This window comes from Glarea lozoyensis (genome assembly GCF_000409485.1).
Source record: "Glarea lozoyensis ATCC 20868 chromosome Unknown GLAREA10, whole genome shotgun sequence".
NCBI classification, from domain to species: domain Eukaryota; kingdom Fungi; phylum Ascomycota; class Leotiomycetes; order Helotiales; family Helotiaceae; genus Glarea; species Glarea lozoyensis.
The window spans coordinates 750,017-763,835 of NW_007360984.1; the positions used below are offsets into that span (position 1 = coordinate 750,017).

The 13,819-nt window shown below is 46.8% G+C and overlaps 4 protein-coding genes across 4 annotated transcripts; 3 read left to right on the forward strand and 1 right to left on the reverse strand.

Moving 5' to 3' along the window:
- Positions 1-1,674: 1,674 nt before the first annotated feature.
- Positions 1,675-4,854, forward strand: GLAREA_05271 (uncharacterized protein; the record flags this gene model as incomplete). The annotated part of the gene is made up of 1 exon (XM_008078560.1): positions 1,675-4,854. One exon carries the CDS (start codon positions 1,675-1,677, stop codon positions 4,852-4,854), a length of 3,180 nt encoding a protein of 1,059 aa, XP_008076751.1.
- A 1,095-nt stretch (positions 4,855-5,949) lies between these two features.
- On the reverse strand, positions 5,950-7,425 carry GLAREA_05272 (ARM repeat-containing protein; the record flags this gene model as incomplete). The annotated part of the gene is made up of 4 exons (XM_008078561.1): positions 5,950-5,971; positions 6,024-6,864; positions 6,915-7,189; positions 7,247-7,425. The coding sequence occupies 4 exons, from the start codon at positions 7,423-7,425 to the stop codon at positions 5,950-5,952; spliced, it is 1,317 nt and encodes a 438-aa protein (XP_008076752.1).
- Positions 7,426-8,472: 1,047 nt separating this feature from the next.
- On the forward strand, positions 8,473-10,930 carry GLAREA_05273 (SMAD/FHA; the record flags this gene model as incomplete). Its single annotated transcript, XM_008078562.1, has 5 exons — positions 8,473-8,485; positions 8,684-8,883; positions 8,936-9,117; positions 9,184-10,442; positions 10,494-10,930. The coding sequence occupies 5 exons, from the start codon at positions 8,473-8,475 to the stop codon at positions 10,928-10,930; spliced, it is 2,091 nt and encodes a 696-aa protein (XP_008076753.1).
- Positions 10,931-13,117: 2,187 nt separating this feature from the next.
- GLAREA_05274 (uncharacterized protein) lies at positions 13,118-13,648 on the forward strand (the record flags this gene model as incomplete). Its single annotated transcript, XM_008078563.1, has 1 exon — positions 13,118-13,648. One exon carries the CDS (start codon positions 13,118-13,120, stop codon positions 13,646-13,648), a length of 531 nt encoding a protein of 176 aa, XP_008076754.1.
- Between the last annotated feature and the right edge of the window lie 171 nt (positions 13,649-13,819).

The following is a 13,819-nucleotide window of genomic DNA, read 5'->3' on the forward strand; positions in this document are numbered from 1 at the left end:
AGGTATTCGCTGGTGGTCACCCACCCAACTACTAATCTGCCGATCTAAGGCTTGTGTATGGCAGAGCGGACGGGATGCCCAATTCTCCTTAGTCTGTGGTCGTATGTGACAGAAATGCTTGTTTTTCGATACATATTGTCAAAAACAAACGTCTAAAGGATAAGCTCCACATACTTTGCTCCAGTCGATACTACCTCCAGTTCCGATGAGTTGACGAGCTCTAGGGGTAACTATTGATTTCAAACACAGAAACAATTAGAGAGACGCATGCCATTACACACTTGTCTTCCCTTACGTGGTAAGCAGGGTAAGCAGGATAAGTCAAAAAGCTCTACTCAAACAAGATTCTTGCCTTAAAAAAGGAGCAACCTGGAACATCTCTGGTTCCACCATTCAATTAATAAAGCATCTCTCAAGGTATGATCGGACTTAACAACTTAAGTAGAACGTGTCTCGCGGAGGACAAAATAAGTGTCAGTTACCTACCCGCTAACCTTGGACTGAACAATAAGTCGACTTCGAATAGAGTTTAAAAAGTCTCATCTATTGAAAACAACTAACGGATAGTGATAACGTTTTAAGTTAATCCACTAAATATACAATACTTCGTTAAATTAATCAAGAAAATATTGAATTGCGACTACTACTTATTTTGTCCTCCGCGAGGGTGTGTAAGACCGGGACTGTCAATATAGAAGCGACGATTATCACGTGACTTCCCTCATGTTGTTCAGTAGGGCCTACAGTCAGTATCAAAGGATGTCCAGATTTGACAGGATTGAAAGCTACCAAACAGCTTATAGAATTGGACCAAGTGAGTACCCGGGTAGCAAATATTTACCAATTTTTTCTCCGTTCCACAATCACGATTGTGCTGCTTGATGCAGACCGAAAACCAAAATCGCATTCTAGAAAGTTGCTAATTTAGTCACGAACCCCCCATTTATTCTGCTGCAGCACCAGACCGCTGGGAGATCTTCTGCAACGTTCGGTTCCCCATGAACCCCGCTTGGTCTCAACCAGGATTTCGACGACGCCCTCGAGAGTTGAAACGAAACATAGTTTCCGTCGCATGCTCTTGCCGCATGATTGTTTCTCGGAGATTGTCACTGCGCAAGGTCTTGAAGATATAAATTGAGCAAGATGGACAAAGCAGCTAACTCTAAATGATGCGAAAAACAAAACAAAGTGACAAACCCGAGAAACTCGAAACAAGATTATCATTTCCTTCTGGTTGCTTCTTTGCTGTTGCTCTGTCATGAATTGTGAGCAAATGCAGTCTAGCGTCACATGTGCTGCCCAAAGCGAGTCAGCATCTTCTTACGACATCCTGCTTTTCGGTGTCGAGACCTTTGACCGCAAGCGCAACCATCACCAACCACCTCAATTCTCCTTCCCCACGACATTTGGTCGACTTTCAATTCTCTGTACATCCGTGGCCAAAGGAACTCATTCGCCTCCGCCCTTTTCACCATACTCCTTTGTGTTTTCCATTTTGTGAATTACTCTCGTTCATTCAACCACGATAAATAGATTTACACCAAGCACCCGACGCATTCATTCCAACCCCGCCGCCCACCATAGAAAGCTGCTTTCAGAAACTCAACATACCGCATTTAGCCTTTCTTTCTTTACGAACAGCGCACAGCGAACATATTTACAGCGACCATCAAGATGCTTCGCACGCCCGAAACCCTCAGCGACCCGGATCGCAACCTGGAGGAGTCAACAGGTCCGGCAGAGACTCGAAACGACTCTACCAACCCCGTCGCGACAAACACAGATTTAGACTACATAATAGAAGAGTCGAACGAGCTTCCCGATCCCTCCCGGATTGGCGCCAAAGCGTCATACGGACGTTCCATGAGTATTCATAGCGACCCAATTCCCAGCCTAGAAGACGAGTCAATGGGCGAAGCCGGCATACCAGAAGATACAGATCTCGATTACATGACCGCAGCATCAAACAGAATCTACTCACCCCCACCTCATATTGCAGCGCGCTTTTATCGACCAACAAACAATCGTCGCAAGTCATCCGCCGCCTCCTCTCGCCGAAATTCCATGTCATCTGCGCATTCCCAGCAGTCTCACATTTCGAACCGCCATGGGCGTGGGCCACAGAGTAACTATATCGCACAAAATCTCCGCCGTGCATCAATCTTAGAGGACCGCAAAGCTAGACTAGCAGATAGAGCCGCTCATGCTGAAAAGGTTCGTCTCAGAGCTGCATTAGCCAAGGCGCAGCCTAGAGGCACAACAAATACCGAAGAAAGAGCACTGGCAGCGCAGAAGGCTAGAGATAAGAATTTAGCAGAGATTGGAGCTCGTTGTGCCGAGGAGGTCAAGCGCGCCAAGGGTGTCGCTATGAGCATGAAAGAGAAAAGAGAGGCCGAAGGAAAGAAACTCAGAAAGGAAATGGAGGAGAGACTTGCCGAAGCCGACAGAAGACGAGAAGAGATGTTGAATAGAGGCAATATCAAAAAGGAGAGAGGCAGATCTATCAGCCAGCCTAGAAAGAGCTCATCGCCGATGCCAAAGATTGTTGAATCACTCAGTGAAGCTGCCGCCGCTGTTAGAATACAGAAGAAGTGGAGAGTTCATCAACGGTGGAAGGCGCTCAAGGAATTCTCTGACCTTGGTCTTACTATTGATGGAGTTCAAGATACATCATTCGAGAGCGTTGTCGAGCTCTTAGCTGAAGAGAAGGTCCTGGTTGGCACGGCAAAGATTTTACGGATATGTGGTCTGAAAGAGGGCGAAAGTGGCTCTGTCAATGAGATGACAGCTGTTCGAACGTTCCTGAGCGCTTTTCTTATTCTGGGGCATCCTACCCAGGTCCTTAGCAGTAAGAGCGACAGTAAAGAACAAGAACAGGTGGGAGTATTGCCATTGAGAAGAGATGATCTTGCTAATCCTCAATTGCAGGATCTAGTGGCAAAGGCTCGGGATTTACTTATTTCTTTCGAGAACGTTTTATCTCTGTTGACAGCCACAAACAATTATACTCCCCCCGCGTCGGAGCTTTCTAGCTTGTCGGAGGTGTATGCTACATTTTTCAATGCCTTTATTGCCTGGAAAGCAAGGGATTCGAGCACTCTTATTGACATGATGGTCTTGCAATTTGTGGAGTTGGACTCGATTTGGCAAACCGTCAAGAATAGTACAGAAGAATCTGTCACCGACTCGTATAGGGATGGTATTCGGGATAATCAGCTGAAATTGATGGTTCGAATCAAGAAACTTGCCGGCGCCGCACAGGGGAAAAAACTGATCACAAATGCTATCAGAGAGTCAAGAAAGGCTCGCGCTCAAAAGCAACCCACCGGAGACTCGCGACCACGGGCTGCGGATTCTTCCACGTCGGAAGCAGACACGCTCGAAGCTCTCAAAGTCTCCGAGAGAACAGTGAGCAGCAACCTTCAAACTTTGACACCACCAGCAACCCCGACTAGACACGCAACGAAACCACAGTCATCACTTGCAGATGCTCTGCGTACCGATACTGCGATTATGCCTGACAACCGTACTATCGCGCATGAGGTAGCCATCAACCGCGAGTACCGTATTGCAGACGATGCTCTTGAAAAGAGAGATCTTTTCATGAAGGATATATGCGATGCGATGCGTCAAGACATCGCTCAGGGCAGAGGAAACCCTTGGGTGCTCGCTATGGCTGAGAACATCAAGGGTAAACTCCAAGGTCTTCTCAAGCCTGGAAACTCAATGCATACTATGATTGGCGAGGCCCTCGATAATGATGTAGTTGCACGAGAGTTACATAATGGTAACTTTTCTTACGACAACTTTTTCTCCTTTATGGCGAACATCATTCCTAAGCTGTGTGCTCCTTTCCGAGATGACGAGATGAAAGTCTTGGTTGGGTCCTTCGAGAACAAACAGCCGGCTGTGGATGTAGTCGATCGTTTAAAGAACTTGTTTCACGCGATCGATTTGATGCAGATTGATTACGCAAATTTTATGCTCCAGACAGCGGCTCCGGAACTCATGAAGCATGCCGTAGCTTACGAGACGACACGGTTTAAGGAAACAATGGAGGAAACCTCCAACAATCTTACCGCTACCGAGGCAGCTTGGAGGCATGCTAGAGAGAAGGTCCTCGCTGAGGCAGTTCGACGAGATCCAGATCATGTTCAATTGTTGAGAGATCAACCAGGCCCGGAAAAGATATATGCACAAATGCTTACAGATGTTTTCACTTCTTTCGACTCATCAATCCCCATCCCAGAAACGCTTTTCATCGACACGAAGCGTATCACCAAGACACGTGTCGAGGTTCTTCGTATCGTCACAGCAGGAGCGATCTTGCTCCAGTGCAAAAATCTACTCAAACGGGATGTCCGGAGCCAGTGGAAGACCGAGGCCACACGCATCTACTCTGTGCTTGAGAATTCCAAAGACGCTACCTCAGCAGCTCAGGGCATCCAAGCTGCTCTGGAATCATCACGTAGCATGCCTGTCGCCACTAAAAACCACATCCGCGACCTCGTCACCCGGATTGTAAATACCTCAGCTGATATCGACATCTTCCCCTCCGCGGAAGGCGTAGAGCCTAAACCAGCATCCGAACTCAGAGATCCCGTTATGCGACTCCTAGCGACTCGGCTAAGAAACCACATCTTGACACGTCTGGCAGCCAACACGGAGAAAGAGAAAGTTAAGAGCGCGAGCACTGCGAGTGAGAATCTAGCTACGCTGGGCCTTCCGGAGTTCGTGCAGAGGGTCGGTGCGATCGTTGATGAGGTCGGGAGAGTGGGCGTGCTAGATCGCGAGGCGCATGGGCTGTGGTATGAGGAGGTTGCTCAGCATGTGGAAGGTGCAATCTCGGCTTGAAGAGGTCTTTAAGGAGTAAGAGATGGGTGTTTTGTTTTTTGGGTATCATAATAGGCGTTTGGGGTCCCTCATGAGCAGCGTGTATACGAATCTCTTTTAGTACGATATCTCTGTTTGGGTTAGGCGGTTTGCATATGGGATGGGTTTATATGAGGATAGCGGGTTTTGTTTGGCATTGGAATGGCTGCGCTTTTGTATTACTTTGGCTGAGAGTTGGGGTTTTGGTGTATGGATATGGATGGGATGGAGCGGGAGCGGGATATGGTATATACATACAGCGGAGGAGTGGGCTAGATGGCAATGTATATCTAGATAGCGAACGCAAGAAGCGAGTTTGACGATGATCACAAGTTCTACTAATTTTCTTGAGTGAGCTGGGTGAGTGTTTGATGTTGTGGGTGCCAGGGGGGTGGTGAGGGTTGTCAACCTTGGATGTATTATGTTATGACTCCCCGAAACATTGTGGAAAGAACGCAGCCTGATCTAGGCTGGAGAAGTCGGCGTCTTCCATTGCTCATCCTCACGGTTGACTTATATCTATCCCGTAAGGACCTTCTTATATATTCTTTTTAGCTAATACATTACCCATGTATTTCCTCGCTCAAAAGATGATGTGCGTGGTACCTCTGATGAGTATTTCCACGCCAGTGTTGTAACAGGGGAGTTAATTCGGAAAGAGACGAGGGTCAGTTGCTCAAGTAGAAGGAAGTGAAGATCTTTACGCCTATTCACGTCTTCTAGTTGGAATTACCATAGGAAGGAGGTGAGAAGAAAGAGGTCACAGGAGGAGAAACACATAGGAAGCTAGAACCGGCCTTGTTCAAAGCCTTAAGTTTAAGATGATGGATGTGTTGATTTATTTTTGATCCACCTCATACTACTTGTTAAATTCCCACATAAATACATGCACACCTTTTAGATGCCCCCGAAAAACAAGATTTTAAGTAAAGTCATCCCTCTCACTCCCACCGAAAAAGAAATATGATTGCAAAAGAATGGGGTATTGAGTATTTGATATCATGAAAACAGAGGGATGTCCTGAACGCCTGCGATTTTGTAATTAATTTCAATGTTGAAGATGTGAGGTGGTGGAGCTTAGTCGGCTTGGATTATGATTCTGCAACCCACATTAGCAAGACAACTGGGGTTAAGATAGCGGACAAACTCACGGCAGACTCTCAAACACAACCTCATTATCCTCATAATGCACGACAAAGCCACCACCAAGAACTCTTCTCAGGGCTTGAAGCCTATGTAACTTCCACCACTTATCAATCTTCATCGTCCCCGATTTATGTACGCGAACCGTCATTCTCGAGCCATAGATACGACCATTCTCATCTCTTGCGGTCGAGTATCGCGGGCCGAGTGCTGGATGTTGGACAGTGTTCAAGATGTCCGAGAAATTGGTGTGGAGCGTTTTCCGGTCTTTCTTTGCAATTCGTTTGGAGGACTCGGTCGCGAGCTGGCGGAGGGTATGCTCGAGTTGGTTATTTTGGCGGTAGACGTCGTACCGTTTTACGAAACGCGCTTCTTCGGCGGCCATTTCGTCTTCATCGTCGGAACTTACAGGGCCGTCGTCAGTTTCTCGTGGGGTGTGGCTCTTTTCGTAGATTAGAGCGATGTTTTCACCAGATGCGACTTGGACTTTGGTGTCACTGCTCTCCAGCTGTTCTACGAATGCATCCATTGCGGTTTCTGTCTTTTCTTCGAGGTCTTCGAGCGAAGTTGCCAGAAAACCCCATGCCTGGCACGCTGCTGCTACCACTTCTCCGTTGTCTGCTGCCTCGATGGAATTTCCGTCTGATTCGATAATCTCTAGTAAATCATCCATCACATCACCAATTTCATCATCTCCAGCACCTCCATATACTGCTGCTGTACTGAGTGTATGTATCGCCGTCGCTTTGACCGCAGGATATTCCGAATCTGAATAGGTTCTCTTTAAGGGCTGGAATAAACCGTCGTATGCTGTTTCGGAGGGGACCGTAATAATGGTGAGTGCAATAGCTGAATCAATTGTTAGTTCTAGTATTTCGCGCAAGTCAAGACTACTATACCTCTCAGTGCAAGGCATATTTCTTTCTCTGTATTGTCTACTTTAATGCTCTTCATTAACGCCGGGAACAACTCGCTGGTCTTGTGTTTTATCTGGTCGAAAGCATAATGGCTCATCAAGTAATGAGTATATGCGGTGAGGGTCGTCTCTCTTCCTTGGGCGCTACTTCTTTTTCTATCTATGATTTCTTCTATGCGATCGGTGAGGTCTTGTTTCCATGCTTCGGTGGCGTCTTCGGGCAGATCTGTCGCAAGCATATCATCGATCGAGTTGACACTGGTGCGCTTGGTCAGTTGCGTCGCAGGTAGAACAAAGAACAGATCTTGTATTTACCTCCAGTTTGTGCTATCGCTTAGATCTCCATCTTCGTCATCAGAGCCATGGCGACTGACAGCTCTGCTGTGTGTGCGAGAAGTTGGGGCAGTGGAAGCTCTGGAAGAGATACGAGACTGAGCTTTTTTCGAAACTGTCTTTCCGCTCTCCAAAGCGCGTCGCCGTAGGTCGTCGTGCATTTTTGCGATGCGAATGAACTTCTAGGATGTGTTCAAAGGTTGTAAGTGTGAGCAAGCGCGTGAATCTGGAGATTCCTGGAAATTCAAGTGTGCGGGGTACTAAGGTACAAGTTGAAGCTGGGGGTTTAAATGCGATTCTGATCTCGTGTTATCGTATAGCTCGATCGTAGGGTATTTGAGGAGGAATTTTCTGTAAAGCTAGTTCGTCCATTAATTACGTAGGAGAAGTTGGCGAAGATGATAGTATCTGGACCGTCTTAAATATCAACAAGTTCTTAGTGTGCGAAAAAGATTGGTGGTATGATGGGGAACGGGGAAAATCGTCCTCGGGAGAGCGCCAACTCAGGGATTATCAGGCGGCGTGGGCTAGAGCTAGGCTAATTATGGCGTCGGTAATGGAGCGTGATCATCGTTTGAGTGGAGCCGCCTCTTCTGCTGCAAACCATATATGGAATGGATTATGACAGAGTTCACCACAATCATAACGAATTCGTCTATGTTATGCGAACAGACTATTCTCAGTATATGTAGTCATAACTCATTCCTGTAATCTGAATGAACATATCATATGAATCTCGACTTACCTAGGTCCCCCGTATATGACTCAATACCCACCCTTCGCGCTAGTCCCCGCCTTGCCTAAGCTGAGCTCTTATCGATTGCACTCGCTTATCCGCCTGTGAGTGAGCTGGTGTTGCCTGACGGCCTCGACTACAACCCCTCCTTCCCTCCTTCTATCCAAACTTCACGACACTCCCTTTCCGACTTTCTTCTGCTGCGTCCTCGCTCGATTTTTGATGCTGTCTCTGCTTTGACTAGCAGTTCAACATTCTCACCATTCATCATTTCACCGTACCCTGTACCCAAACTTATCTACCTTCCGACGGCCTCGACCGGGAAACAACGTGTTTCACCTACGTGATTTCGATTCCACCTTGTCCGATCGTATCACAAACAACTTCGCAGGATATCTAATATTCTTGTCTGCCTTCTATGCTGCGCATACTAGCACATCTACAGGCTGTTCAGAAGCATAAGGACCACACGATGCCGCAACAAGGTATGTCAGACTTCCTTACGTTCGGAGGTGGATAAGGCTGGCAGAACAAAATGAGCAGCCTACATGAAATCGCTCTCTCGGTATCACATACGCTGGCATGCCAATCTGGGCTGCCGAGTGCTCCACGCTCTTCGACTTTCATTGTTGAAGCTCAACTTTTTTGACTATCAAAGTATGCCTATACTGACCTGAATACAGTCACCGTTACCTTACGCTCGTTGGTCGGCGATTTTGATCAACGACGATTCATACTCACGCCGGATTCTCCAGTTATCGTCATTGGCAGAGCTTCGAAGAGTATTGCCAAGAATATACTTGGGGCTGTAGACAACGCATGGTTCGATAGCCCAGTCATGTCTCGAAGTCATGCCAAGCTGAAGTTCGACGATCAGAAAGCAGTAAGTTCCTCTTATTCTTCTTCGATTTATCATCTTTGCTGACTACAAACAGGCGCTCCTGATCCAAGATATTGGTTCTATGCATGGGACGTGTGTAAATGGAACGAGACTCGAGAGCTCGCCAGTCAGAGTCCATCACGGAGACGTGCTCGTACTAGGAGCCGAAGTCAAACGTGGACCAGAGGTATTTCCTGCCTGCGAGTTTGAAGTTGGTATCGAGCTTTCGGGATATAGGTATGTTCCCCTATGCACACGGTTTGCTTCCGCCTTATGAATTAATGCTGACCCATGATGTTATAGTCGAGGAAAGACGTTTTGTTTTCCAGAAATGGACGACTCCTCTTCTGAATGTGAGATCAGCGACGAATCAACGGATGAGCACCAGCAAGTTTCCAGCGAGTCTAACATTTCCATCGAGAGCCCACAACAAACATACAAGGCATTTCATTCAACAGACGCTATTGATTTGACAGGTGATGATTCCCCAGCCCCGAGTCCAATACTTGGGACAATCGACCTCACCGGTGAACCTGCTTTGATTGCTGAAGGCACTGCCTCTGCAGAGGTAACGCCAGCTACCCCAAGCCACCCTATCGAGTTCTCGGATTCTGACCATGACGACGAGATGGACGATCTCGAAGACTCTGAAAACTCAGACATTTCAGACAGTGTCGACTCGGATGAATCACACAGCCTTTCTGACATGGATGATCGTCTCAGCGATGAGTCTGGGTCAGATGATGATCGTTCTCTCGACAACCTTTCCAATTCCAGCCCTCTAACCAATGTTCATGCATTCGACATGGCCGAGGATGACGATGATGACAGCGATTTTGGTCTATCTGATGCTGGTGAGGAGGGGCTTCGAGTACTCTTCGATAACATAGACGCGATGAGCAACACAAGTCCTGAGTGCTCATCTCCGGTCGCCGCGTTCAAGTCTCCTTTTGTCGCTGAGGATGCAATGATAAATTCCGAGAAAACTGTAAACATTTTTAAACCAGCGGGTGTTATTGGATTCGAGCCGTCGAGCTTCCTACCTCATGCACTCTCCCACCTCGAGACTCCAGCAATTGGCAACCAGCCATTAACAAGAGATCTTCAGAGCCCAGTTATCGGTGTTCCATCAACTAAACGACTTGCCGAGCCAGTCGTTGCGATCGATAGACAACCAAGCCCTTCAGACGCTGCCATGGTCAAGACTGCTCAAGTCAAGCAAGTTGAGCAGGCTGAGCTCGACTCTGTCCAACTTTCGACCATGATTACGCAGAGCTCTGAAAATCGCCAACTTGCACAAACTCTTGCTGACAAGACCGGCAAGCACGCCTTTTTCGAAGCGCGAGAGAAGAACAAGGCTAAGATCAACGAAGCTGCCGAAAACATTCCCAAGCCATTTATGCATGAGTTTTCAACGCCCAATGTACCGACAAGAACTTGCATGAAGTTTGCTGGGAAGAAACCTTTCGTCAGAGACCCAAACATGGTAGAGTCCAGTTATACCTCTGCCAGTTCCTTCAACTACATCCCGGATTTCCCTAGTCCAAACATATTCAAATGTAGTAGGTTTAGACAGAATCATGCTTGTCAATCACATTTACTGACCTGCAAAGATGTCCCCACGATCGGATCTGAGGGTATGGGATTCCCCGCTGTCGAGCGCGCGGCTAGTCCCGAATATGACATGACAAGTGCGGTTACTTTTAACGAAAGTAAAGCCAAAGCCATTCGGTCTAGATTGAGCATCCATGATATTATCGAGAATCCTCCATCCAAAGAGTCTATTCCACCAGTCGAGGCAAGAACTGGTGAAAAGAGAAAGGCTAGTGAAATCTCTGATATTCAGGAAGAGGTTCGTGCATGGGCTACTTCTCCAGAAACGGCCGTCGTAGAAACTCCATCAACTACGCAAATCCAATCGCAACCACATGCTAGGGAAGGACGACCAATGAAGAAGCTCAAGACGCTGATGAACCGTGCCGCATATGTTGCGGCTGGAGGAGCCGCTATTTTCTTTGGTTTGGTTGCGACTGCACCGGACTTTGCTTAATTTATCATCTTAATATCAAGAGGGCAATAGTCTTCATATTCACGAAGGCGGGCTAGGAGAATCTGGGTTAGTTAGGGATAAGCTGGAGTTATGCAATGAATAGGGATCATTAGGCAGGGTATCATATTTTCCTCCCGCATTTGGCGCTCTCGGAGATGGCGTCGAATTTGAATGACTTGACTTCAAAGTCAACGTTGGCCCGGAGCTTTAGTTAGGGAACATATCATCTCATACATTCACATGTGTCTCATTTAGATTGATCTAGAGACTGGTTCATAGTTGGTGAGAAATTTAATTTATGCAAAAGCAAAACCCGTTTTGACTGCAGATGGAATCTTACCTTTTGTTGCATTCTGTCGATGAACGGCCGAGTGTATTTCGAGGTCGCATAGTTAGTAAGAGTAGATAATGAATTTACACGTCTTGGGTCCTTTAAACTGCTTTATGTTGGTATTGGTGTTCTCATGAGAACTCGGAGCCTGGAGAGGAAGTAATATTGAATTCATTTGGTACCTAGGTATATGGGGGGGTTCTGCCCCACGTAGGGCTGTGTTTATTGTAGATTGGTGTTAACGGGTCTTTTTTTATTGGGTCGAGTTGCAGGTGGTGGGTGGGATATTGTTTTCAGGTTGTGGAGGATGGGGATGGGGAGGTTGAATTAAAGTTTCTTATTATTGTCAGAAATAAACTTTCTACAGGATACTCTTTCACTAAGGTTATGCATATATTGGAGTTCTATTATCTAGCCTCGACACTGAAAGATTGGTGGTCACCGATATCTTTAGGACGCATTTCTCCTTTTACTTCTATCTCTTCTTATCTCCCTCTAATGCTGAGTATGTGAGACAGAAGGACGTATATCAAGCATATTAAAGGTTATCTATTTCAAAACAAAGAGATAGTTAAGTCACGTTTTGGTATGAAAGTTAATCTCCAGCTATTGAAGATTAGTAATCTAACAACACAAATCAGTTACAGTTACACAGCCATCCCGTCTCTTATTTACATAATCCGTACACCTGCCCATCCCCTCCTTTACTCACCTAACCATACTCATCCACCTATCATCTACCCACAACACCTCCTCCCACACACACCACTCTCCCGACTCCTACTCCTCCCGAACCCAGACCAAAAACCGGTTATGAGCCGAACTTCGGCTTTTGGCTTTTAAGCCGAGTCTTTTTGGTGTGGTAGTATAGAGTTCTATGACATGGGGTGGTGGACGATGGTTGGTGTTTTACAGTTCAAGACTTGGGGTAAGCAGGAACCAATGTGATAGAAACTGAGGCGATATGAGTTGTCATTTTATTTTGTGATGGTGGGAGGGTTGAGGTGTGCGAAGGATGCCTGGATGTGTCTGGCTTGATCGTGTGTGTGAGTGTGCGCTCGAAAGGGTGTGGTGAGTATCGTGTGCTATTGCTGCAAGTTCTGCGAGGGGTGTGGATGGACCTCGTCACTTACTATTCGGAGCGTGGGGGTTGTGAGGCTTGAGGTTGTGTTACTAGAAGTTGAGTGGTATAGACACTACTCATGTGATAACCTTCCCTGTTTATCAGTCTATACTACGCATCGTATCTCAGTCCAGACCTCTCTTCAAAGTCTTATTGACATCACAGTACATAATTTCCCGCGATTGTTCTTCTTCAAAATCAAGTCAAATGACAAGAGATCAATCACAAGTCAATGATGTGATTTTACCGCTATCGAAACGGGTACAATGGTACTTCCGTTGCCGTCGGGAACTACCCAACTCGCATATTGACGAACAGCTCCAAAGAAGCGACGAACAAGCGAAAAGGGGTCTCTGGCTCTCCCCGCTAGTCACAAAATATATCAGGCCCATGTGCGGATACCCATAGCTCATATTAAGCGAGGTTCTCATCCGGGATAGAAGAGCAGGTATAGACGAGCCCAGGACTTCTTTCACCTTAATAGGAGAGGAGCGAGAGCCCTTGGCTTGCTCTGCCAATTCGAAATAGTGTATCTTACTGACTCTTGCATATCCCGATTTCCGCATGGAGCATACATGCATATCATGTAGGTCGCCCTCGTGGATAATCTGCATCTGCGTTCATCATCTCTGCTATCGCATTCTTTCGTCGGCCGTTTACCCGTCAATACTCAATCAACAAGCAACACATCATCAGAACTCCCGCCAAGGCTATCGTCCGCGTGAGCAAATTAATGAGAAGTGTCTGTCAGAGTAGAGGGTGTAGTGAACTGGGATTTGGCTTGCTCCAAGGATGTTGTGTTGTTGGCGTTCTTGATGTCGCACAGCGGCTTCCTGCATTAAACCCGTCGACGGTGAAGATAGAGCGCAATTCTTTCAGCTCAGTTAGCAGTTACTTCAGCAACTCCAGCCAAAGAAACGATATGGAGAAAATGAATGGATCCAGGAGTCATGCAGCTGCTGCTTGGGTAGAAGACGACTCCAATACTCAATCCCATATCCATGCTGCTGGCACCTTGACAAGACATTGTCACCTGCGGACATCAGTTCGGAGACCAATCAAAACATTCTTAGCTGCTATTGTTAGTGCCGCTGTCTCATATGTTGGTGCAAAAGCTGCCGTGGTTATGGCCATTCCGACAATAATGGAGGTAGAGTATTGTGTACTATACGCTGATAGAAAACCATGCTGTCTTCAGCAGCCTTATTTCCGAAAAGCATGCCTTGGTTCTACGCCATGTAGAGCTTCCAAGAAAGTCTGCTAGAACGAACTAACGAGGAACTAGAGTATCTTACATGCATATACTGCGTCAATAAGACCGCATTATAGCTTTTCATCGACCTGTGCTGCATGTCTGGATTTACCCGAGCTGCAGAAAAGCGCTGCAATACCCAGTTCTTCTCATGATATTTCGGGCTCTAACCAAACTGACGGG